The sequence below is a fragment of the Haemaphysalis longicornis genome, unplaced genomic scaffold (genome assembly GCF_048455015.1).
Source record: "Haemaphysalis longicornis isolate Haplotype H1 unplaced genomic scaffold, Haemaphysalis longicornis Haplotype H1 scaffold_2, whole genome shotgun sequence".
Classification (NCBI taxonomy): Eukaryota; Metazoa; Arthropoda; class Arachnida; order Ixodida; family Ixodidae; genus Haemaphysalis; species Haemaphysalis longicornis.
Window position 1 is genome coordinate 120,977,343 of NW_027526295.1, and position 25,031 is coordinate 121,002,373.

A 25,031-nucleotide genomic window follows, 5' to 3' on the forward strand; every position below is an offset into this window, starting at 1 on the left:
TATGTGGCCCTGGTATTGTGAAGGTCGAAATTTATACATGTTCTTGGTAATAAAAAAATCGCGCAGTTGCATGGAACTAAATAATTTGCGTTTATTATACATTACAATATCCGCAAAGTTGACGCAACTGATTGGGGCTGAGCTCGGTATCGGTGAGGGGGCAAAATTTAGTGACAGTCGCACCCTGTGACCATGCTTCTGCTCAGAGGACGAAGAGTAAAACTTTTATTAAAAGGAAAGGCTTTAGGTCCAATTGGATTGAAGGATGGTTGGGTAGGCGTAGGGCTATGGTGTGGTCGAAGGCGCGTCTCCGAGGGTGTTGGAATACGCATTCATGCGGCAGCTGTCACGTTTTCGACGACCTCGATCTAAGCTGTAAACTGTTCGAGTGAAGTGGTTCTTCGTACAGAGCATGGGCCACCTAGTTGGGATAGCCGGGTATCGGAAGCAGACTCGCACCTCTGATGTAGTCGTACAAGACCGATATTCATCGAGAATTATTATTAGTGTGAGCGAAGTGGAACCTACGCAGTAAAGGCTTATGGGAATTGAAGGGTCATAGTACAGGGTGTGAATTCCCGATAAGGACTGAATATGTAAAAGAACCTGACAAGGTGGCATAGAAATAGTGAGGGCATTTAGGTGTCGATACACAAGCGTACCATCGTATGAAAGTGTCAGACCAGACAGAGGGCTGTGTTCGTGGTGTCTGCTGTATAGTGCCCTTTCTCGTAATGAAATCTTCGTTCATTTCCGCCATTCTATGCTACATTTATACCCGTGTTGATCATAGAAGTGTCCCCTTAGAAATGGGAATAATACCAACATATGCGTGGAAAACAAAGCACTGTGAGAGTCACGTGCTCCACTCATTGAATTAGCCTTAAAATCTACCTAGCATTCTGAAAACATTCCAGCAGGAACGAGAATTGAAACACTTAGTGTCGTTTAACTGAGAAACAGTACAACTACAATCTCCTTTAACCTCGCAAACTAAATATGCAGTAACGATATTTTTCTGCCTTTCCATGCCTAACTCCCTGGCGTAAAAAAGTTTCGGATGACGTCTAACTGTGGGTCTTAAGACGTATGACTCGACAGCGTTAATTCTGTGTCAAGGCAGTGTTGTAATTACGATTTCCAAGCACTGAAATAAGGCACGTTTGAGCGATAAGGCGAGAGTGTCAGTGTTTGAAGGTGTTTTCTCTAGCGTCGTAGAATTACCGAACGGTTTTTTTAATAAGACACACACACAAACGCAGAAGGATGGAGAGGGAGAGAGAGGGCGGAAGAAAGAGAGAAAGAGATAACTTCGTTCAGTAAGGTTTAGTAAAAGTTTGGGAAAACGGAGTGATGAGACAGTAGACCCCAAGCATGGGTTGAAAACAATGTCAGGGGCCCCATAATCAGCTCACGCTGACCCCACGGTGACATCTGGTCACGGAAGCTTGCCTTGCGTCGATATAACTGGGATATTTATTATTTGATTTGTTCACTCCTGAGCATATTCTTGGATATGACCGGACCGGGTTTATAGAAGAAATTAGGTGTTTCCCGGTATTACGCAAAGTTTTAAGTTTACTATCAAACATATTCGCCCATGTTGATTTGTGGATATATGTGTTTGTATCCTGATCAGAGATAGCAGTTCTTCGGCGTTAAAATCTCAGTGTGGCACGGTGAAGCATAGTGTTTCTAGGCGTGCGATATGGAGACGTCCATATTTTTCGGCGAGGACAGTGTGGTATACGTGGTCAACAAGGATTACGGTAGGCGGGTTCTCGTGGATCTTGGTCAGTTGCATTGTTCCTTTCAAAACTCTTGTGTTCGGGTGTTAATATGATGCGAAGTTTCATCATTGTGGATTGCACAATTTTTTCCTAGCTTCTAGATATAACCACCTGCAGTAAAGAGACTTGAGGCCCTTTGAGGGTGTGTATTGTGTTAAAGCTATACGATAATTGCACTACGATACGATAATTCCACTAGGCGAATAATCACCAAGAGGATGGCTCCGTTTTCCGCTTTTTTCGTTCGTGTGTGTAGGATGGCAAGGAACTCAGAGCGGTCGCCGCGGTAGTCAACTACGACAATTGCTGCTTTCGTATATTCTAACGCCGGCGAGTCCACGTATACTGTGTTTTCATAGTTTAAGAACTTCTCACGAAGGCATTAGATCCTGGCTCATCGCCTGTCTTTCCGTAGGTTTTGTTTTATGATTCTCGGTGAAGGGCGGCTTTTATGAAAAGTGGCTGTATCGGTGACATACCCATCATGGCGTCCAGCCATTTTCCTCTGGGAGTGGGCCTATATTCTTAGGATGACCGTTTCGTATTTTGCTTTTCCAAGATGCCCATTTTATGCTATAAAAGTGGCCTCTCTGATTTCTCCAAAGATATTATGACAGAATCTAAAGACCCTTGCGGTGACCGTGAAAATTGAGAGCTAGAGGGCTGTCATAGACCTTATGCAAAAGTGCCGCCATCTACCGAAAGAAAGACGAAACGAGCCCGCGACGCCATGTTGGGGGATGGTGGTCGCCGGATTGCTTGGCACGAAGTGTGAGGAGAGAGAGAGCGAGAGGAGCTTTCTCGGCCCGGCGATCTTTTTATATTACATTTTAAGCGCAGCAAAATGAGCGGCCAGTGATCTGAGGACCTTTCTGTGTTGCCCACATTTGCGGGCGGCTTCGTAATTACGCGTTATGCATCGAAAAAGCAGTCAGGGAGGCACCGGCAGGGAAGCTGTTGGAGGCCGTCGCGTTTCTTCTTTTGGGGGGGGGGGGGCTATGCGAATGCAAACGTTGAAAGTACATCCGTGTTGGTTCGCATCTTGCGGGTTTCTCAGGTCATTCCTGAAACGCTTCGAAACTTGCGGGCTGTCCTGAGGTTGAAATGAGGGAGGGGGCGGGGGGGGGGGGGCACTCGCGATATAGCTATACGTAAGGATCCTCTGGGACGAAGAGGAAACCTGCAAAAGAAAAAAAAACACTTAACAAAAGAAATTGCATACCTGGCATTTTTTAACAGCAGAGCTGTTGCAGCTGGCCATAATGTGTAGCGCGTAACGTGTGTGGCGTATAACGCGTTAAACATTGCCAATAAATTACCAATAAAGTGGCAGTGAATAATTAAATTACCAACAAATTGCCGAGCGCTGGTAGGCGCGTGCCTCGTGGCGACCGCCGAGCGTTCCCAGCACACGCAAAGGTTTTAGCAAAAAAACAGTGAAACCATAAAGAGCGAGAAAATGCCGAGCGCTCGTGAGCGCGTGCCACGCGGCGACCGCTGAGAGTCCTTTGCTCGCGCTGTGGACAACAAAACTGGGTGTACACTACCGCTTAGAAAATTCCGCGCGAAAAATTTTATCTTGGGAAAATAGGCTACGGTCGAACAGCAAGCGACAAGCGGTAAATGACCGATACACGGAATTACTACGTACGTTACTTGCGATACTCATGGCGCTACGTGAAGGTTGCAACTCTCGCGGATGCTTTCTTTCCTGTAACGTTTGGCAAACGAAAGTATGCGTAGTACTTGCACCAAAGCCTATCGAACGTCCAGAATAAAAAGAAAACGTGGGCACGCAAAGCACGAGCGGCCGACGCAAAACTCTACCCGCACGATAAAGTACCAGCTGACCGATTCAGTGCGCTTTAACTACCAGCAGGGAGGAGTGCTCCGCGGCAAATACAGGGCTAGAAAATAGCTCACTTTGGGACCTTTTTAGTCCTGCACATATTATTCGTTTCGTGGCTATGCATTGGATCTAGCTATAATATTACTGCGCGAAGGGAAGTCGACACCCGCAAGCGACTTCCCGCAAGGCTCGAGTCACGCTTCCGTTGAGAAATAAAAAAAAAGATGTGTACGCTATTTACGCGGTCGTCCTCGTATCATATTTGTGGACACCAAGTTAAACGGCAGTACTTGGGCATCTTGGACAACAATAATGCCGACGTGCGCGTCGCTAACCCCGGGCTATCACGTACACAGCGGTATCCGGAGATCCGGGAATCCCCCAACATGGCGGAAGCGCACGCGGTTCACGCAACAGGGCGCCAGTTTTTGCATAAGGTCTATATGCTTCCCTAATGGTGGTGTTCATTGCTGTAGATTTACAAGCCTATGAGAAGTGCCTACATGAGTTTTGTACTTTCGTGGTTAATTCCTGGTCTTCTTGCCTACAAGCGTTTTACAATGTGAACTGAATGGTCAAAGGTGTCCGGTATTTTGGCGATTGGGAGATCAACTCTGCCGCTTAATTCTAGGACCATGCTTGGGATTCTTACGCGACTGTTCTCTTGTATCTCCTGGTCACCACCTATTCCTAGCGTTTTTTTTTTTTGTCGCATGGCGCCATTCATCGTTTGACGGACAGGGCTTGCGACAGTTACAGGGCCGCAAAACATTAAAAATTATTTGACTATAATCGTATAATTAGAAGTCATATACTTGGTTTTATTTCCTATTTGCTACCATCTAGGCTACCCTTGGTTTTTGAGAGCCTGGCGTCAACCTTTTGCCACCTTAGTTATGTTACACACTGTTGACGCGGGCATCAACTAGGGGGCCGTGACTGCCGAGGCTGCGACTACCACGGCGCGTAGAACAAACTGCACGGCGCAGGCGCAGAGCATGCCCAAAAGCGTATTTTTCCTATTGTCTCGGCGCCAGTATAATGGTTCTTTCTGCCATGTAACTACAGCTGCTATGTACTCCCGACGCTGTCGGGCCCTGGTATCTGGCTGCCTGTTGTAGTTTCCTGTTAGAACCGATGACGTACTTCCGCGATCGCCTGATGAGCATGGCTGATTGCGGACGGCTCGCAGATACGGAAAAATTGCAGAATGAGCCTAATACAGCTATTGGGTAAATACACTTACTGTTACTGGTGCTAAAGACGTCCCTATTGCCTCGAAATTTAACGCTTGATGAATTAGAGGGGTGACAACACACCACCGTTGCTCAATACAGATAAAACTCATGATGCATGTCATGCCATGCAAATTCCACCAAGGCGCTAGGCTAACCTCTTGCAAATTGCTGTTTCAACCCTTAAAAGGCCCCAAACTCAGGCCACAAGAAATGAACGAAGCAAAGCCCAATCCTACAAGGAATGACTTTTCACCATTCAATGTAGTAAATATGGTAATAACCAGTATTTATGACACCTGCTTGTCAGCGAGAGCGCATGAACCATTTGCTCTGTCAGTCAGAGCTGTCGGAGAACGCCTACCTGCAATTGATATCGAAGTTTAGAGCTTATACTATCTCCTGCTATTTTCAGCTGAAACGTACGGACCACGGGTTTCAAGAAACAAGAAAGTGCCCGGCATGCTGTGCCTGGAGTGGATGCACAGAGTCTGGAATTCTAGAAGACATCTTGGTGAGAACTGATGACACTGTTATCTTAGAAAACGAAGGAACCATGCGCCGTCGAAAACTAAAACTAAATGCGCAATGGATTCTGACGGCAACTGCCACTACAACGTCCATTCGCTAATTTGTCGCCAAGGTCGCCCACTGGCAAAACGGGCAGCCGAGGCTCCTCTCGACTCTACGTGTTGTGACTCTCCACTGGGATTCAGCGTCTCATGAACTGAACAGAGGCATTACGTACAAATATTACATTGCTAGAGAAGGATTTAGATGTTTGGGCCTATAAGACTTTTATGAAGGGGTCAAGTGCCGGGTGGGGCTATGATGTGTTGCTAAATAACTGAAACAAAAATAGTCAACCCCTCTTCCTAAAGACACCGGGGGCGCGCGCGAAGCTTGCCACCAGTTGGGGGCACTGCGCATGCATACGCCGAGCGGGAAGACGATGGTGTTTGTCGTACGTGATCGTAAGAGTTGTACAGCTATTGTGCAGTGCCTATAACAAAGCTTGGCCTCATACTATCGCCAGATGAATGCCTACGGCGCGATGATATAAGTCTCAACATAGGAATTTCTTGCCACTTTTTTTTAAAACTACGTCACCACAGCACGTTTAGGGTTTCGATTAAAATATGGTTCAATAAACAGCATTGTACGGGGAAATGAGTGTCCGTAGCGGACACGAATGCGCTGAGAACAGTACAACTCAAACGTACAGCTCACATGACTATTCTTGTTCATGGTGAAAAAACCGTCGAACGACCTGCCTGCCGCACAGCTTTTGTCTTCAGGAAAGTAGCACAGCAACAAGAGCACTTCTAATATTAAACCCTTGTATTTGTGGTGGATAAGGAATTCACAACATCGATGAACATCTCCATTTTATGTATGCAGAAACACTGCGAAAGCTGCCCCAAGAAACCCAGAATACGGCGGAATTACTCCTGGCAGTGCTCTGATGGAGAAATGGAGGTAAAATTCACGTTTTAATGGTCACTAGACTAATGCTACTCACAATGCGGATAATTAGGATGTCTGTGTAGACTGCACGATGATGGCCTCTCCCAGAGATTTCCATCTACGCGTATCACGCGCTTGCCAATCCCACTATTTGCCCAAAATTTTCATAATTCATCAGTCCATCCCGTCCTAGGTCCGCCTCTATATTTCGTTTCACGTCCACTGACAGCCACTATGTTAAACGGCTAGTCCACCTGTTGTCCTTAATGCGAATGACGTGTCCTGTCCAAGCCTACTTCTTTCGCTTTACCTGAACTAGGATAGAAATACAGATACATTTCAGAAAGATTTTAGATATAGATAGATTTTAGAAATACAGCGATAAGCATTTATGTAGGCATGAAGTCAATTATTAACGCATATACACATATGCGATGCTCCATAAAGCTATTCAAATTTCTTCAATTTGCCATAATTAGCTTGCTTTAACAATCGGTCTGTGCTTTTTTGAGATTGTATTACTGGAAAAGGGCTGGTGAATATGTTTCAACCGTACCAGTAACGGACATTGCTTCCTTTACACAGGACAACCTTCATGGCGGGCTGGTGAAGATTGTCAAACCGCCCTCTCCAACTTGCGCCAACCATGAGGTAAATCAGCGCATTGAAAACCATGCAATTTCTTCAGATGATCCTTTACTGTCTTAATCAAAGCTGCTGTTGTACTTCGCGATCTTTGGCACACGCCGTATACGGGCACAGAAAATCAAAGCAGTTCCACTCAACGTGAAAGCTGTCGTAAGTACAGAGCAGTGATTCGCCGGAGACGCTGTGGCGCCATTCTCCCATTTACTACCACCCCTCGCGCTCTTCCCAGAGTTTCTTCAATGCAATTCAATTTTCCCGCGTTCGCAGTACTCACGCGCCTTCTTCTGGAACAGCTCGCATCCTTTTCTTTATCTTTTGTTTCTTGTTCTGCCAGAAACAGCACAAGCGGGAGTATATTTTTGTTCTGCTTGCCTTCATCACACGTGTTGGAGCCTTTCTCCCCCATTTTGAACGCGTCGTTCTTTTTTCTTCGACGGCCACTTTTTTTCGCTTACTATCGTAAAATTAACCGCATGAGCATTCCAAACTAAATGGACGTGGCGACTGCTAGTTAATTAAATATATATATTTTGGATCAAATATACCTGCTGTTTCCTGCGCGCAAAATAGTGGGGACATGTATGACAAGTGCCAGCGGTTCCAGGAGTTTGGAACGGTTCTGGTAATATCACGTTCTTGTTCAAGCATTCTCTCAAATTTTCATCGGAAGTCTGGAACCAGGGACAAGCGGGAAACTTTTCGAAGCCTCTGTTTGGGTGCGTGACGCAGCGTGACTGCGGCGGGCGGCTAGATAGCGTGACCTCCGACGAACGACGATGACAAGTCGGTCCCCTGAACTGCTCTGAACTTAAAAAACCTACTCAATTTGCATAGAAGTAAAAGCGTTTATAGATCTGCTTCTCTGGTTAGCAAGAAACGCATGACGCACGACTGGCCTTCTTCAAGCCCCATATAATATGCCCTGTCGTCGTCGAGGACAGAAGATGTTCACACCCCTATAATCCATTACGGAGGTTAGGGAGGAGCCGATGAAATGGCAGTTTTGCTTTTAAGAGAGTCTGTTTGTTATTCCTCCCATAACAGCCGAGGAATGCTCTGAGAGAAGGAGAATGAATATTCCTCTAATATCATGCTGTTGTTATATCAGGGGGATGCTATGATCGAGTTACACGTAGCTTCGATTTACTACATGATTATTTTAAATCTGTGTGTATCATTTCTGGTGCTGATTTTGGTGCCATGACGTAACCTAGTCGATGAACAAAACTGAAATTTCATATAGGCCAGAAAAAGCTGCCGCTGAACGCTTTATGTTATTGATGGCTTCAAACTTATTGCATTTTATACATTATCGCAGAAATTCCTATCACAAATGCTATTCTCCAATAACTAATATCGCTTGCTTTTTTCATTGCAGATTTCTCAACCACCGCATTTTCCGGCCGCTCCCCAGAGTTCGTGCGTGTAGCGAGCAACTGACATCCGGGCAGAAAAATGCTGTCTTCACAAGGATGTTGGAACATACTATTTATTTCATTTGTAAAAGCTTTGCATCACCGACGCATCCTTGCCATTCAAGGCTCTCCGGAAATCGCAAACGAATTGCGTCTGCTGTGCCACCGATACCAATACTGACACCACGTACCACACATGCCCTACCACACCAAAAAATCGACAGATAACTGAATCGCATAACAAATACACGGGCGTAGAAAAAATTCACGGCAGAGGCGGAAGAAACAGAAAAATTGTTGTTTCGTTAGCGTTTTTCAATTTCAATGGCATCCAGAACCAAAACGAAATCACTAGTTGTTCGTGCAAGTAGGAGATGTTCACTTTAACACATTCACACTTTGTGGAACAAAGGAGGATTTGTTGGCACTATATTTTCCTTCCTATGAATTTGTATAGCATGTTACTAAGTTTTTCAAAACTAAACTACCGCAATTATAGGAGCAATTCGAATTAACCAGAGAAACGCCATCTAAAATTGAAAGAGCAGCAACCATTCCTTTTGCCGATGCACACTCTGGTTGACATCAACGCACAGAATCCTATTGAAGCTAATAAATTCCTCATATAATTCACAAAATAACACTCTGAGTTCGCAGTACTTAAACATTCCAGGCTACACAGGTACAATAAACCTTGTATTTGCCCCCACCATTCCATAAAAACACAGCAACACCTTTACAACTTCTCTATGCAGAAATTCATCCTTCCGGTTTTCTGTCGGAAATAAATTGTGCACGCTGCCAACTCAGACCAAAATAAAAATTGCATTTATTTATTTGCTTACATTAGTTCCAGGACCGAAAGGCACAACAGAAAAGAGTGGGAAACACATAACTATGACAACGACCAGTGGTAGTACGTAAGTGGGAGTACACAGTATTACTACGCACTTTAACAAATGAGGTTTTGTACGGCAGTTTTGAATTGGGAGTGTTCCGCGGTGGTGGCAGCCGAAGCGGGAAGGTGGTTCCAGTCAACACTGGTCCTTGGAATGAATCATGATATAGGTTAGTCCAACAAGAAGGAACACCAACTTCGTTAGCATGGTCTGAGCGGGATGAAATAAAATGTATGCAGGCGGAAGCATTAGTTGTTCTTTCAGGTCAGACCCCGCAGGGGCGCCTTGTGTTAAAGATGACGGTAGTGGCGACACCGCGGACCCGGAGCCCATGAGAGTTTGACCCACCTAGGCTGTGCGTGGCTTTGCCGTGTCCGGGGAAAAGGGAATCCTGGTGGGTGACCCAAAGCCAGGGTTGTTCTAGACCTGCATAGCCCCTTGGCAGAGGCAACATGCCACTTTGGCTCCCACTTCTCGTAGACGGTGCCTCCAGTCTGACCCGACCTGGAGGGAATCAGCCAGTCCCCTTTTCCTGTCCTCTTCTCCATTATTTTCTTTTCCTATTTTCTTTCCTAACCCTGTGCTATCATCTTCTTTCCCTCATTTCTCCGTTTTTTCTCCAGGCGGCGAAGTTGAACCCTGTGCGAAGATATCACCCTAGATTTCGAGCATAGGGTTATAGCGGCAACATACAGTTAACGTGTGCTGCAAAGCCACGTTCCCTTGTTGGGCTCGGTGGTGGGCGACTCGCCTTGCTGTCGAATATTTTCCTTGTTTTATGGCTTCACTCTCCATCCCCCCCCCCCCCCCCCCCCACAAAAAAAGGAACTGCTCGGCCCTTAAAAAGGGGGCGAACCGAAGTACTGCAACTACAAAGACCGAGCACTAGTTTCGCAAAATTCCTATTAGTACATTCCATTGATGATACCAAAGCAATGAACAGTCAGTGTTTCTCATTGCGGAAAAGCATAGAGAACATTGTACGCAAAGAATATGACGCGAGGAAGCTTGCATTCGGTGACCTCCTCGTTGAGGTAATGAGAAAAACCAAAGCGAGAATATACTTAACAGGAAAAAATCGCTGACCTGCCAGTCACTATTACCCCACACCGCACGCTGAACACCATTGAAGGTGTTGTATCTGAGAAAGCGCTAATGAATTAAACTGAAGTTGACCTCATTGATGGGCTGAAAGACCAAGGTGTAGTCTCTGTTCGAGGAATAACTATATGCAGAGACGGAAAAGAAATCCCGACAAAACACATCACCTTAAAGGGACACTGAAGTGATATGTAAACATTGCGGGATTACTTTCGCAAATTGTAGTCCGGAGTCCCCAGGCCATGTTTCGACCACCCTGGGCGCGTTTACGCGATTTTATTTAGCAGAAAAATTAATTCGAAAATGCTGTCCTCCTCTCTTTACACTCGCCCATTTTCTGCGGCGTTTTCGTGTGACGTCACGAGGGGATAAGCTGGCAATTGGCTGCGCTACTGCACGGCTCCCCGGCCTTCAGACAGAGTCAGTCGGCCCAGCGTTTCGTCCGCCGGCCGCCGACGGGTCGTCGCAATTCGTTCGCTCAGTTGAAACGAAGCCAGGACACGCTTGTGAATGGTAGAATTTGCCTTTCTTTACTTGGTTAGTTTGTACACTGTATCTAGCTCCAAGTCAAGGTCGCTTCACACAAGCGCTGCACAAGCGCACATGCGACGCTTCGCTGACTGGTATGCCAGTAGGAAAATATAAGGCCTCTTGAAGGCGGGAGAAGAGTCAGCGAAGTCAATATAGGTACTAAGGAAATAAAATCAACTGATATTTTTACCGTACAGCGTAAAACTAGGGTGCGGGAAGCACTTTTTTGCGCTGGGCGAACCAGCGCAGCGGGCAGCAGCACGACTACGCATCTGCGAACGCTTTTCCGTCTACGAAATGCAATTGCTAGACGTGAGCTATTGTGGAAACTCGGGCGACGCTTACTGCACGAGCGCAATACAAAAAATAGTCACCTAAGCTGCTTGAAATGCCAAAACTAAATAAAAGTGTAAACTGGTTGTACAATATATACCCTATATTACCGATGCAAGCAGAGCCCGCTCCGTGGCCGAGTGGTCTGGGTTGCTAGGTTTGCAACCGCAAGTATTTTGGAAGTAACGAGTTCGAATCCCCGCGGGTACGTGCTTTTTTTTTGTAAGTTGAGTTCACCTTTTTTTGGGCCGCAACGTTCATGGCTCCACGAACTAGTTCACAAAACGCGCGCAGGCTGGCACTGGCGCGCTAGCGAGTTCTCGTTGGCGTGCTGTTGCCATAAGCACCGACTGCTTGCAGGCAGTGGGCACAGGCCAGAATGAACAGACCCTTGGCCTGGGTGCGAACACGCTTTTTACGACACAGGCATGAGGGGGGCAAGCTCCAAATATAGGGGAAAAGCGCATGACATTTGGGCGTCTGCGGGTACGCGGAGGGCGTTCATGTACTGCGTAGGTTTCGGCTAGTGAATGCTACGATTCCAATCCGTCCTAGGAGGCTTATCTTTATGCATTTTTACAGCTGACAACATGCAGAAGCGCGGTACGATGATTACTGAGTTATTGAGAATGCCCATCCAACAACGCCAACGGTTGTGTTTTACAGAAACGAAACCGAAACTTGTTTGGTTGCTCACCTTGGGCATCGTCCAATCACGGTGCCCGCTCCTCCCAACGTCACAGCTTTAGTTGGTGCGGCCGCCGCAAACCGCGCATAGTAGTTTTTCTTCTTTCGCGCTTTGTAAAATAATTACCGATTTGTCAACCGAATAAACGATGAAAAGTGTGCTAATTTGAGCCAGTCTACGCAGTGCAAGCAAAAACGGGAGCTTGACAAATTCACTTCAGTGTCGCTTTAACTTTTTCAAGCACCACCCTGCCCGGGACGGTGAAAGCCGCTTTCATCAGGTGCCAGGTATGACCATACATGACGAACACGAGAGGATGTTTCAAATGCCAAAAGTACGGCCCTGACATTCAAGCATACCGGGCCAAGGTGACATGCGCCAAGTGTGGCAACAATGAACAGTTCCGATACTTGCTAGAGCACCACAATCAAGTGGCCAAACTGCAGCAGTCTGCATGCTTGCGATCCTGTCCCGCTTTCAAAAAGAAAAGGAAATAATGCAGATTAAAATCTCTGACAACATCAGCTTTGTTGAAGCCCGCCAGAACCACAGGCTGTTTTCGGGAGCCTCCTACGCAGATGCCACCCGCTGGGGGTTGGCCGGTGTCTAGTTAGTCCAGTGACGCAGTGTACCATTTCTACTGCGCCGCCGCCTCTTCCCCCTACTCAGCCGCTACCAATCACTCCTGCAATGCCCGCAGAGGATCTGGCTGGCGCTCCTCCTCCTGAGCTGCCTTTGGTAGCCTCAGTCGCCACAACGTCCGCGGATCCCGGGGTTGTGGCAATCACGAACCCAACCGGAACCCATGCCGCGCCTCCTGCTCCCCCACCCCTCTCTGATATCCTTGACTGTGAGGTGAGCTTGGATACCGGAGGGCCGGCTCCCTTTGCAACCGCTGACGTGCCGGGATCCACGCCCCCACTGCGTGCGGCCGGTCGAGGCCCCAATCCTCTGGGTGCGCGACCCAAAGAGCCCGACTCTTCGGCTGACCGAGGGGAAATCCTTCAAGCAATGGATGTTGTGTTATCTCCTCCACCACCTGAGGTGCAAAGGGAGCGGGCCTGTCCTCTGACATCCCACCAAACATGGTGCAGGGTGGGCGTCGTAAAACCTCCATCCCGTCAAAACCCCAAAACTCAGATGATGACATGGATATCACGCCACCTCGGGCTGCATAGCAGTCATCCAAACAACAGAGCAGCAGTCTTGGCCATGGAAAAAACCACAATCTCACCGAGTCAGTGGCCCTGATCCGGGCTCAGTAACATAGGGATCTCCATCCAAGAAAAACCCACACTTAGCATCTTTGTCCTAATCTCTTATGGAAGTTCGAAGCATTATGCAATGGATCTGTAGGGGCCTAATTAGAAACCTCGATGACATCTAACCCGCCTCGGTGGCTCAGTGGCTAAGGCGTTGCGCTGCTGAGCACGAGGTCGCGGGTTCGATTCCCGGCCGCGGCGGCCGCTTTTCTGATGGAGGCGAAAAGCAAAAACGCCCGTGTGTACGAGATTTCGGCGCACGATAAAGATCCCCAGGTGGTCAAAATTAATCCGGAGCCCTCCACTACAGCGCGCCTCATTGCCTGCGTTGCGTCGGCGCGTTAAACCCTACAATCAATCAATCAAATCGATGACATCTACGAAATCCTCCACAAGTACCATCCAATCATCCTGTGTCTACGAGAGACACACTTAAAACCTGCACAAACCATCTTCCCCAAACGATACTTAGTATTCAGGAGAGACAGGGACAGCTGTTCTCACTCCTCGGTGGTGTAGCGATTGTCTTGCAAAAGTCGGTCCCCTGCCAACCTCTTCATTTGCTCACTGCCCTTGAAGCTATGGCAGTTCGAGCAATCCTCTTTAATAGGTTAACAACACTTTGCTCTCTATACATTGATGATCGTTGGATGTTTATGGCGCAAGGCCAACTGGGGCAAAGAGCGCCAAAACAATAGTCATATATGAGGGGTGAAACCTTAAACAATACCTAAGTCAGCAAAAACAAAGTAAAATCACAAGACGACAATGAGCATGGTTGGTGTAGAGGGCCAAATTTCATGATGCGTGATGGGAAATGAGGTTTAAAAACTTGACTTCTGACAAATACTCAAGCACAAGTTTCACGGAAATAATGGCTTCGTCACCTAGAAAAAACGATGGATGTAGGGGAATATGTTGTCTGTAGAGTTCTCTGAAGTGTTTGTGTCGTGTTGTGTGAAGTGCCTTGCATGTGATTAGTATGTGTACTACGGATAGGGCCTCTCCGCACCTGCTGCACTGGGGTCTAGAAGATCCCGTCAGCAGATACGAGTGCGTCGCATGGGTGTGCCCTATCCGCAGCCTACCCAAGGCGACTTCCGTGTGTCTGTTGTGTGAGTCAACTGTGTACCGTCCCAAGTGTGGCTTTATTACATGTAGTTTGTTGTCTGTCTGTTCATCCCAGTGTGTTTGCCATGTTCTACGCAGGTGTTGTCTTATGTGTGGCTTGAGGTGTGTGGTATCGTTGTAATGTCTACAGTGTTCCTGAGTGCAGCAGCAGCAGCCCTCTCATCTGCCAACTCGTTCCCAGCGATCCCAGCGTGTCCTGGGACCCAGCAGAGGACCAGCTGATGCTTATGCGCATACACAGACATGAGCTCTCTATACATTCCCCCTGATTACCGTCTATCGAGTTCAGAATTCTAGTCTCTGATAGATGAGCTCCGGAAGCCTTCTTATTAGTGGGCGACCTTATTGCAAACAGTGGGCCTCTTCGATTTACCAGTCTCGGATAGTCTGCGGTGAGTCCGAACACTTCCTGTTTGGACAGGAAGTGAGGCGACAGTGACGTATGCTGGCAGTTTTTGCGGCGAAGTTCTGCGATCTCTGCCAGGCGCCGCCCGGCAAAAAACGAGAGGCGGGAAAACGACTTTCGACATCGTCTGCTCTCGAAGATGCTGGCGGAAGATGTTCGCGCTCTTGGCGCTGTGCTTGAATTTTAATGGAATCTGAGAGTTCAGATCCCGATGGAAGTGACTGCGACAGCGACAACGAATGTTCCGTCGACCTCTACGTTGCGTTGCTGATATTAACGAAGCTGGTGAGGGAGGAGCGCCACCGAGTGCCCCTGTACGTTGAGCGGGTCGTCTCCACGTACTTTGAGTTTGAATTTCGCAAACTGTTCAGGCTCTCACGGTCCACGGTAGCTCAGCTTGGTACGGAATTTGAGAGTTCTGAATTCTACCCTGCTGGGCCCGGTGGACGAAGAAAAATGACCCCCGAGAAGACCCTGCTCATCGCCCTCACGTACATCGGTACGCAGAGTGCGATGTACCGGATTGCGGACACGTTCGACGTCGCCGAATCCAGCGTGCACCTTGCCATGAAGCGGGTGTTGGCATTCCTCTATTCCATCAGCGCCCGAGAGATCCGGTGGCCGGACGCCGACGAGCGCGGAAGGATGAAGCGGACGTTTTTGTCACTCGGTCGCCGTGGTGCCCTGCCGGACGTCATTGGGGCCGTCGATGGATGCCACATCCGCATTTCCAGACCATCCGAGTCGGTGGGAAGCTACTACAACAGAAAGAAGTTCCATTCGATCGTCCTGAGGGGCATCTGTGATGCGGATATGTTGTTCACCGATGTGTTCGCCGGGTTTCCGGGGAGTGCCCACGACGCCCGTGTGTTGCGGGAAAGCTTCTTCTTCGAGAACGCGGCGTCCAAGTGCGAAGGTAAGGACTGGAGACCTAATAACTGCAATCTATCTGCCGCAAATACAGAGGCATACGTAGGTAAATTGTGCTTATTAATAAATCCTGTTTCGGGACGATGCCATATCGGCGATAATGTGCACATTTCGTTGTGCCAGATGTTCTGCCACGCATGCCGAGCTTAATCTAACTCGGGGAAAGGTAATGATGGAGAAATGGTAGTGAGGTATGTACATATTTACCCAAGTACTACAGTACGCAGCACTTCCATAAGTTTGATTGAATTCTGTATGGGAGCGCAGGCAAATTTGCAATGTGTAATAATTTGCCAAAAATGCAGTTCCACTTGTGGCAGCGAAAGTTTCTTCGGGAAGATTTGTGTGCAGATAAAGTTTATAATACAATGAGCATGTCCATTTTCTTCCTCTACACACTCCTCATAAAAATATTGCCCTTGTCTGTATTGTTTTCTTTTCTATAGCAAGCTTCCCACATACACATTTGCAGGTGGGTACCTCCTTGGGGGACTCTGCCTACCCGCTGCAACCTTGGCTGCTGACCCCCTACAAGCAGGCTACAGGAAGGTGGCAGCCACACATGCAGGCCTTCAACAGTGCCCACAATCGGCAGCGAGTGGTAATCGAGGGCACCTTTGGATTGCTGAAGGCCCGTTTCCGACGCCTTCTGCACATTGACGTCCTAACAATACCACAAGCTGTCGATACCGTGTTGGGAGCCTGTGTCCTGCACAACATTGCGCAGAGGGCTTCCGACCAGCTCAACGATGACGAAGCTCTCCCCGACAGTGGAACAGATGTGTCACCTACTGATGGCTTGCACGAACACGACACATCTGCCCCAGCAACTGCCTTGCGGGACGCAGTTGCGCTAAGCCTGTAAGGCATGCGAAGTATTGTTCCGTATTCTCCGATGGTTTTTCGACGACAGCATGAGCTTATGAACCTAACTGTTTTTTCTTCATTTGACGACAGCGTGTGCTAATGAGCCTCCTTGCTTTAAATTTGATTTTGATGACATCACCTGCTGATGAGGCTAAATGTTTTCACTCCTTCTTTGACGACAGCAGCTGCTGAGCAGGTTTTATTCCTCTTTTGACGGCGGTGGCTGCTGATGGGCTGACATGTCTGAATTTTTTGGGGACATCACATGCTGATAAGGCTAAATATTTTCACTCCTCCTTTGACGACAGCAGCTGCTGAACAGCCTAAATGGTTTTATTCCTCTTTTGACAACGGCGTGTGCTGAAGGGCTAACATGTCTGAATTTTGTTTTTGACGACATCACCTGCTGATGAGGCTAAATGTTTTCACTCCTCCTTTGACGACAGCAGCTGCCGAACAGCCTAAATGATTTTATTTCTCTTTTGACAACGGCGTCTGCTGATGGGCTGACATGGTTAAATTTTGTTTTTGACGACATCACCTGCTGATGAGGCTAAATGTTTTCACTCCTCCTCTGAGACAGCAGCTGCCAAACAGCCTAAATGGTTTTATTTCTCTTTTGACGACGGTGTCTGCTTATGGTCTGACATGCTTGAACTTTGCTTTTGACGACATCACCTGCTAATGAGGCTAAATGTTTTCATCCCAGGTTTGATGACAGCCCATGATAAGCCTAAACACTTTCAATGTATTGCTGCACCAGACAATACCACACCCAGAGTGCATCAATGCTAGCCTACTTGCAATTCACTGCCCCATCCATGTGAATATATTGCTACATGTCACAGGATAAGCAACATGATGCATGTTTAATGGTGAGTTTACACTACTGAGGGCAACTTAAAAACAACACGGGAAGTTGCCCTTTCACCTCATCACGGCAGCTGGCTGTTCATCCCTGTAGCGACGAGCGTATTACTGCAAGTATTTTAACGTGACACAGGTCATTTTCAAGATTTTTCTGAATTAAGCCACTTATAAACTACTGCAGTGACGACAAATGTTGTGAGAAAATTAGAATTTCGGGCAGTAAGTGCTACCTGTTTTCAAAACAAGCGCATGTGTTCGCGTCATGAGCTTGCCGCTTCGGCAGAGCGACAAACTACATGAGCGATTGACGTTCTTAAGTTGTACCTGTGTGCTGGTTGGACATGCCAGTTTGACGAAGTGCATAGCAATATTGACTATCTTTGCTGCAGTAAACTGAGAACCACAGAGCTTTAGCAGGAATACCAGTGTATCACCTTTATGACTTATGTCAACATTGTACTTGTAACGGGGAAGAAAGTCTGAAATTGGACATCTGTCACAGTTACCTATATGCAGAGCTAGACATAAATGTGTGCATTGTTGTTGTCACACTTTGCTGCTATGAATGTTTGTGCACTAGGTGAACACCATGGAACTGCAATGCGTGCCCCAGTATACAGAAAAGAGGTTCATAAATTGTATTATTGAAATTGTGTTACACTTGACCCTGCACAGACTAAGTTGCTCCTTTGGACAACTGATGTGTCCCACCGATGTATGTGAATCTTCGACAAAATAACCTTGAATGAAAAACGTGCTGCATGGGGATGAATATTAACGACTGCATCAGATGTACACTGCGCTGCTGTTCTGTAAGAGACCATCAGGGAGTAGTTAGTGCCTTGGGTTTTTAGAATTCAGCATTAAGCACTATGACCGTGCCTTGTGACATTTACAGAAGACGTGCGATTTCACATTCCTACATTCCGAGCGTGTGGCGACGCCCCGGTCAACCTTACAGCAGTACCTGGTACCACTCTTCCATCACCACCTTAGCTGCACCAATTGCAATGAGCCGTTCTGTGCCAATAGCATTATGTCAGTGCTCTTGCATATTATCCCCATCACAATTCCTTATACTTTGGTGGTAAATCAAACCAACAGTCGTGTACCCTGCAAGCAAATGGTTTGGTCGGGGAAAATTGTAGTACTTTATTGTATAAAGCCTGTGATGTTTTTCAATTAATTTGTGCATAATGGAAGTGCACGATTGTGATCAGGTGTAACTTTAGAGTAGCATAGTTATAACACCTCCAAAGTATTGATGCAGCCCAACCAGTGCAAAGCCTTTGCGGACATTGTAGTTACTCAGTGCAGCTTTATTTTTATTGTATAAAACCATGGAAATAGTACTCGATCTTGCTGCAACCATTGTTTTATGATTCAGACTATGAAGCACTGTGTTAACGTTGCTTCAGTACTGTGCAAACACATAATAAGGTATCTGCATTTCTATAAATCGCAACGAATATATTCAACAACAACGGAGGCACTGATGTATACGCCTTGAGCGGTGCGATCGCTGCGCCGCGTGCCGCCGCTTCTCCGCAGCCTTTACGGGATGAGCACTAGCGGTCATAGGGGCGCATGCAGTGTGTCGGTTCTCGTTCGCTTCTCTTTGCCTTTCCGCGGCCTAAAGAACTTGTTAAGGGCACGCCTTTAAGCAAGCAGTACATTTAGGCACTTCAAAAAACAGCTGTATCTTGGTGAAGTCCTTAAACGCCAACAAGAGCCTTCCGGAGAGGTGGTTCTGCGGTTCTGCACACTTCTTGGAGTCTCTTACGGCGGTGGCAGCAGCATATCACCACTGTTACCGCCAAACACGTCAGGCACAAGTGATTAGTGTTGTCACCTTCATTAGATGTGATACTGGAAACAGGGAGAGGTTGGTTGTGTCTTGCAGCGCGCACAACGAATGCGGCTTCGTTTCGCATATATACGTAGCAGCAAAGTATGTTTCGGGGGTGTGATTACCCAATACCTAACACTAACGCGTGCCTTTTATGGGAATACAATCCACGCGAAAATATTAAGTGTATTCAAAGGTTGTGCGGCGCTAAATGTGTGCCCACGCATGTCCCATAGCAAGAACCAAGGTGGATTAATGAAACCACGACAAGATAAATGGTCTGCAAGTCCGGAAGCAACAGAATAGATCGTACGTGCGTATATATCCATATTCATGGTTACGTACTTGGCATGAGTGGTTGGAATAATTTTATACATTGTTTTACTTTCACCTACCTGTTGGCTGAGCGTGCCTTGGATAATATACTTTTGTAAAAAGACTGCTTGGAGACAACATGCTAAATGTGTATAAAAGATTTTCTTCGGTCAGTGTTTTATCTGTGTAATAAATGTTTTACGCGCAACGCAAGAGACTTGACTGAGTGAATTTGTAGAGCAAAAATGTCAAAAAGAGTGCCACCATTCACATGGCACCGCTGTGACAAGGCATGTGCGCATACCTCGGTATAAGGCACTGCTGGCAGAGGAGCAAACATGTAATCTTGAAAAAAACTTTACACCACAAGAATGAATTCACTTGGCAATATCTCAATTACTGTAACGGATGCCTGTGAGAAGTTTATCTGTGACTGTCGGAGCATTTTTTTTGGCTGTACAAAAATACATGCATTGTCCGCCTTGAGACGCGTGCACATTGCAAGGACCACCACACCCTTTCCCAGTATCTAAAGCACAAAATATGTTTCGGTGCATGGGGTAATTAGCGTAATGCTGCACACTAACATGGAATAATATACACAAGGCACGACGATGCTACGTGATGGAGCTATTGTAGCGTGATGTTATATTGAATCTAAGTTATGCGCATTACCATATAGGTAACCAAATAAAAAGGCGGCACAAATGCATCCTACAATCGAAAAGGGCCCAGAACCCCGGTTGCATAGAAAAAAAAGTTCTGGTAAAGTTGCACTGCGTGGAGCGAGGGCAGCGAAAGTTTTGACATCCTTGGCACGGAAGTTTTGTCTTCGGAAACTACAAAATATCATGAAAATTAGCATACATTATTGTTTTTGAAGGACTGTACAATGCCCCAGTGCAAGTGTGTGCAACTCTCTAAGCATGTATCACTTCACTAGTTTAAAAGCAGCAACTGTTGGGTATGTCAGAGCACCAGAGCCGGAGCACCAGAGCTTAGCCTTACTGCTCCGCTCTGAGGTCGTGCGATGTCAACCAGTACCAGTAGATAAGCGAGCACAATGATTTTATTGATGGTGGGGTTTAACGCGCCGACGCAACGCAGCCGATGAGGTACGTTGCTCTGCAGGGTTCCGGAATAATTTTCACGTCCTGGGGATCTTTACCGCGCGCCGAAATCTCACACACACGGGCGTTTTTTTCTTTTCGCCTTCATCAGATAAGCGCTTCCCGCGACCAGGAAACTAACCCGCGACCTCGTGCTCAGCAGCGCAACGCCTTAGCCATTGAGCCACTGCGGCGGGTGCGAGCACAATAACTACTGTTTTGGCCACCTATTCAGGAAGCTACATTCCAAAGCATGCCGTTATGGTGAACATTAGGCCACAACAGTCCTCACCCCCTCTTTCTCGTATGAATCAAGTTCTGCACAAATGGGTTGCTCTCAGGAAAATACAGGGGGCCGCAGTAACGGTGACGCCAATTTCAAAATGTGGATCACCATCACCTTGTATACCGACAGCGGGCGTTAAATACACATGGTGGCTTACAAAACCCGTTGATGCACCACTACTTAGAGCGGTCATTGTCAAACTGTCATTGTCGAACCGTACCCAAGGTGCAGTAACCATAACAATACCACTGCAGACTGGCCTCTATCCCTCGCGTGTACTTGAACCACTAGAGTAATAGCATCCCAGAGAAGACACATAAAAAGGCAACAAAGAATACAGCTAACAACAAAAAGGTACTAGGCTTCAGCGCCAGGAACAGATGACGTAAAAAGTGATAACTTTTAACTTTTTGCCAAGGAGCCATTACAGCTTACGATGACATGTGTGAGCAGGTAAACAGATCTAACCAGAGGCTACGCTGTCATAAAAAATAAACGGCGAGCTAAGTGATTGTCCACCCAAATCGACAGCGAGAATCTGAGAAAAATCGTAAAAGTTTGGCAATTTTTTCAGTAAACTTTTAATAAAATGACCACAACGACAATTTTTGTACTGATTCTCTAGGATATGTAGATTTATTTCAAACTTTTCCCATTACAAAGCCTAACAGCATTCTTTTGGTAATACACGTAAAATATTGTGTTTTTACAAAAACTTCTCCTAAAGGGGACAAAAAAAGGCCGTGTGGGCAGCGGTGTACGGTCTTTAAAAAATACCCAAAAGTTAGCTCAATGTTATTTCTAAAGCATATAAAAAAGTTGAAAAAGTACTTCTTATTGCGGGGAAAACATTTTTTCTTTAAATGAGTCCTCACAGGCGGCTCCACTGCACACGCCAGAAGTGCGAGCGCCGCCCGCCGTGACACCTTCCACTGTCGTCTGCTCTTGGCTGCCGTGGCTGGTTCGGCGGTTTAAAAGCAACCGTCGTCTGCTACAAGGGCGTGGACACTACAGACCTCTGTGCCGTCTGCGCAGTAGCAACTGATGGTGTCTCTTGCACTGCGATGAAAACAGTAAAGTGACACTTTTCAGGTAACATGTCATGTGGTAACAGGGTGACATTTGCGGTGGGACGGAAAGGTACGAACATTCAAAATGCAAAGCCAAATTAGAGGATTTGCCCATATCCCATCAGAGGTTTTGTGAACACAGTGTTAGGCTGCACGAGCACGTTCTGTACGTGCACGTGCTGGCGCGTGTCAAATTTCACGGTTTTATTGCGTGGAATTGGCGTGTCCTCTTCAGGTGTTCAATTGTTAATTAATGCGAAAATGCCAGAGTTCAGTTCGTGTTACTTGTTTGAAGTAGGCATTGTAACTCATAAAAATCGACGATTACATAAATCCTGAAAAAACTCAGTGCCATCCCACTCTGTCAAGAAGGAGGCTTTGCGACGCTTGGCGCAGTCCAAGGAGTGAACGCAAAACACGTAGCTTGAAATTTGCGCTTGGACGTACTTATTATTTACCTAGCTAAATGCAACTTGAAAGTAGCATTTCTATTCTAGCCCACAAACATGAGGCTCTTTGTTTCACTCCTGCAGGAGACCATGTATTGAGAGAAGACAGGAATTCTGGAAAATTACAACTTTACTGCGAACTACGTAATTAGGAAAAGTAAATAAAACTCGGTGTATTGATAGCACCCTCTTAGTGACTAATTGCCTTATAATTTTCGGGGGATAGCTTTGAATAAGTAAGAATTACAGGCGTTTCTCTAAGAAGACCCCCTCCACAGAGAGTCATCTATTGGCAGCAGAGAGAGAGAGAAAAACTCATTTTTTCTGGCCAGGCTTAGGGACGGTTAAGCTACAGAAGCGCAGCTATGTGGGCCCGAGCACTCCAGGCCGCAATGGGACTGGGCGTCCGAGCGCGCGAGGGCAGACAGCCAGGAAGGAGGGGTTGGGTAGTGGAAGAGGAAGCACGGCGGGGCAGCAGACGGGCATTGATAACAATTTATAACAAGTCAATAAACTCGACGTAATGGCAGCATCGTGTTAGGGGCTAGTTTCGGAATTTTTTTTGTGATATCTACATTTCATTAGGAGCTACGTAGCGATCTACATGGCTGTGGATCAATTGCGTGCGATTTTCTGTCAACGTGACTTCCGTTAGCTCACACTAATGGCGAAACCGAGACATACACAGCTTCGCTAAAAACGTGAAGCGCCACTATGGAGCTGTGTAACCATATACATTTCGAACATGAATTCTATGAGCAATGAGCAAATACGTTTGCTATATTATATCGTACAAAATACTTCTTACTCTCGCAGCTGCAAGGTTTATGAAACAACCACTTGACTCACTGTTGCAGTGTCGTCAATCGTCCACCCAATTGTTCATTCGGATATGGAAGCGACCGTCGTAGATACTACGCACGAAGTGCCTGTATCAAGCAGTTCACTGACCTGCCACCTAACCAGCAAGATGTAATTTCTGATCGGGCCAGAAGGCCGAAGTTGACCATCACCAACATATGTGCGCACCATTATTATGTGTAGTCTTCTAAGTACACTACGCACACAGCCTCGAAACTGTGCAAGTATCCAGTTGGAAACAATGGAAACCCTTGTCGCGGAACAACGGTTAATCCCAACACGCTGACGCAAAGCTTGAAGTCCTTGAACTTAGTGTCTGGGATGGGCTGTGTCCCAAGTGTTACATCCAGTGCAAAATGGAAGAAAAAAATGGCTGGAGTTCAATCTGAAGAAGCAACAAAAATGGTATGCGCTGACGTTTCTGACACGTTCCCCAGTCCAGCGTCGGATACACCAAGGAGAAGGAAGCGTCCTGCGAGCCAACATCCCATTGTCTCTAAATCAAGAAAACTGCTAAAATCTATTGCCGATGCAAGCGTCTACACTGACACTGGTGTGCCTCTAATAAAAGCACTAGGTGATGACGGAAGTCTTGTAGAAAATTACAAGGTCCTGCTGTCCAGCCTTCGAAACAAATACCGCAATGCACGTTCGAGGCAGCAAAAGCTGGGACTCCTTGCGTTGTATCCACCATCATGGACCATCCCTCAAGTCTGCCGGTACTTTAATTGCGGGAAAAAGCTGGTGCGATCCGCGAGGCGCCTCCGTGAGTCGAAAGGCCTACTAGGAAACCCCAGTCCAAGAAGAAATCGTTCCTGAAGGCCAGTGTTGAAACGTCGATAACGAATTTTTACCAAGGTGATCGTATATCGTACTGCCTTCCCTGAAAAAAAGACGTCGTGAGACGAAACCAAAAGCGCCTGGTTTTGTTGAACCTAAAAGAAGCTTTCGTTCAGTGGAAGCAAGAAAACCCGATTCTGCAAGCGTCAGTTTCCACCTTTGCATATCTTTGACCTCCTTGGAGCGTACTAGCTCGATCGGCTGGCACACCTTCTGTTTGTGTGTGCGAGTACCACAAGACCGTAAAGCTGATTCTACATGCATTGAGCATACAGGACCCAGCTTCTGCACTCATAGCTATGACTGTCTGTAGTCTGGAAAATCAACACTGCCTGCTCAACGCCTGTTCCCGATGTCCCCGCTATGGGTCGCTCAAGATTTTCCTTCAAATCACACCCACTAATGTGATGAAATTAGGTACAAGCAGTGGGTACGCGCTGACAAGTCTCTTAATGACAGTAGTTTCAACTCCCTCGGAGTTAATGGATGAGCTCGTCGAAATGTTGGAAAAACTTCAAAGGTACCATTTCGTTAGCAAATCGCAGTCTAATTATCTTCGAAGTTTCAAAGCCACCCTTGCCCCAACTGAGGCAATTGTCTTAATAGATTTCGTGAAAAATTATAACTTCATTGTACAGGACGCCTAAGTGTTACCATTGGAAGGCCTCCCAAGCTACGATTCACCCCATTGTTGTCTGCTTTAGAAGCGACGATCACGAACCTGGTTCAAACTCTTGCTCTTGTGTTTCCTACGTTGTCGTATCTGACGCCCTGAAGCATGACAACGCAGCGGTTCATGCATTTCAACGGCATTTCCTGCACGAACTCAG

At 46.8% G+C, this 25,031-nt stretch overlaps 1 protein-coding gene across 3 annotated transcripts in view; it reads left to right on the forward strand.

Annotated features, from left to right (window-relative positions):
• The window catches only part of LOC144169169 (uncharacterized), a 30,308-nt gene extending 20,641 nt beyond the window's left edge, over positions 1 to 9,667 (forward strand). The window contains exons 3-6 of one of the 3 annotated variants that reach the window (XM_077698196.1): positions 5,290 to 5,388; positions 6,276 to 6,353; positions 6,927 to 6,992; positions 8,368 to 9,666. In XM_077698196.1, coding sequence (XP_077554322.1) covers positions 5,290 to 5,388; positions 6,276 to 6,353; positions 6,927 to 6,992; positions 8,368 to 8,418 — 294 coding nt within the window. In that variant the 3' untranslated portion in view covers positions 8,419 to 9,666. Of the gene's footprint in view, positions 1 to 5,289; positions 5,389 to 6,275; positions 6,354 to 6,926; positions 6,993 to 8,367 lie in introns of all 3 variants that reach the window. The other 2 variants (XM_077698195.1, XM_077698198.1) reach the window with 2 other exon arrangements.
• Positions 9,668 to 25,031: the final 15,364 nt, after the last annotated feature.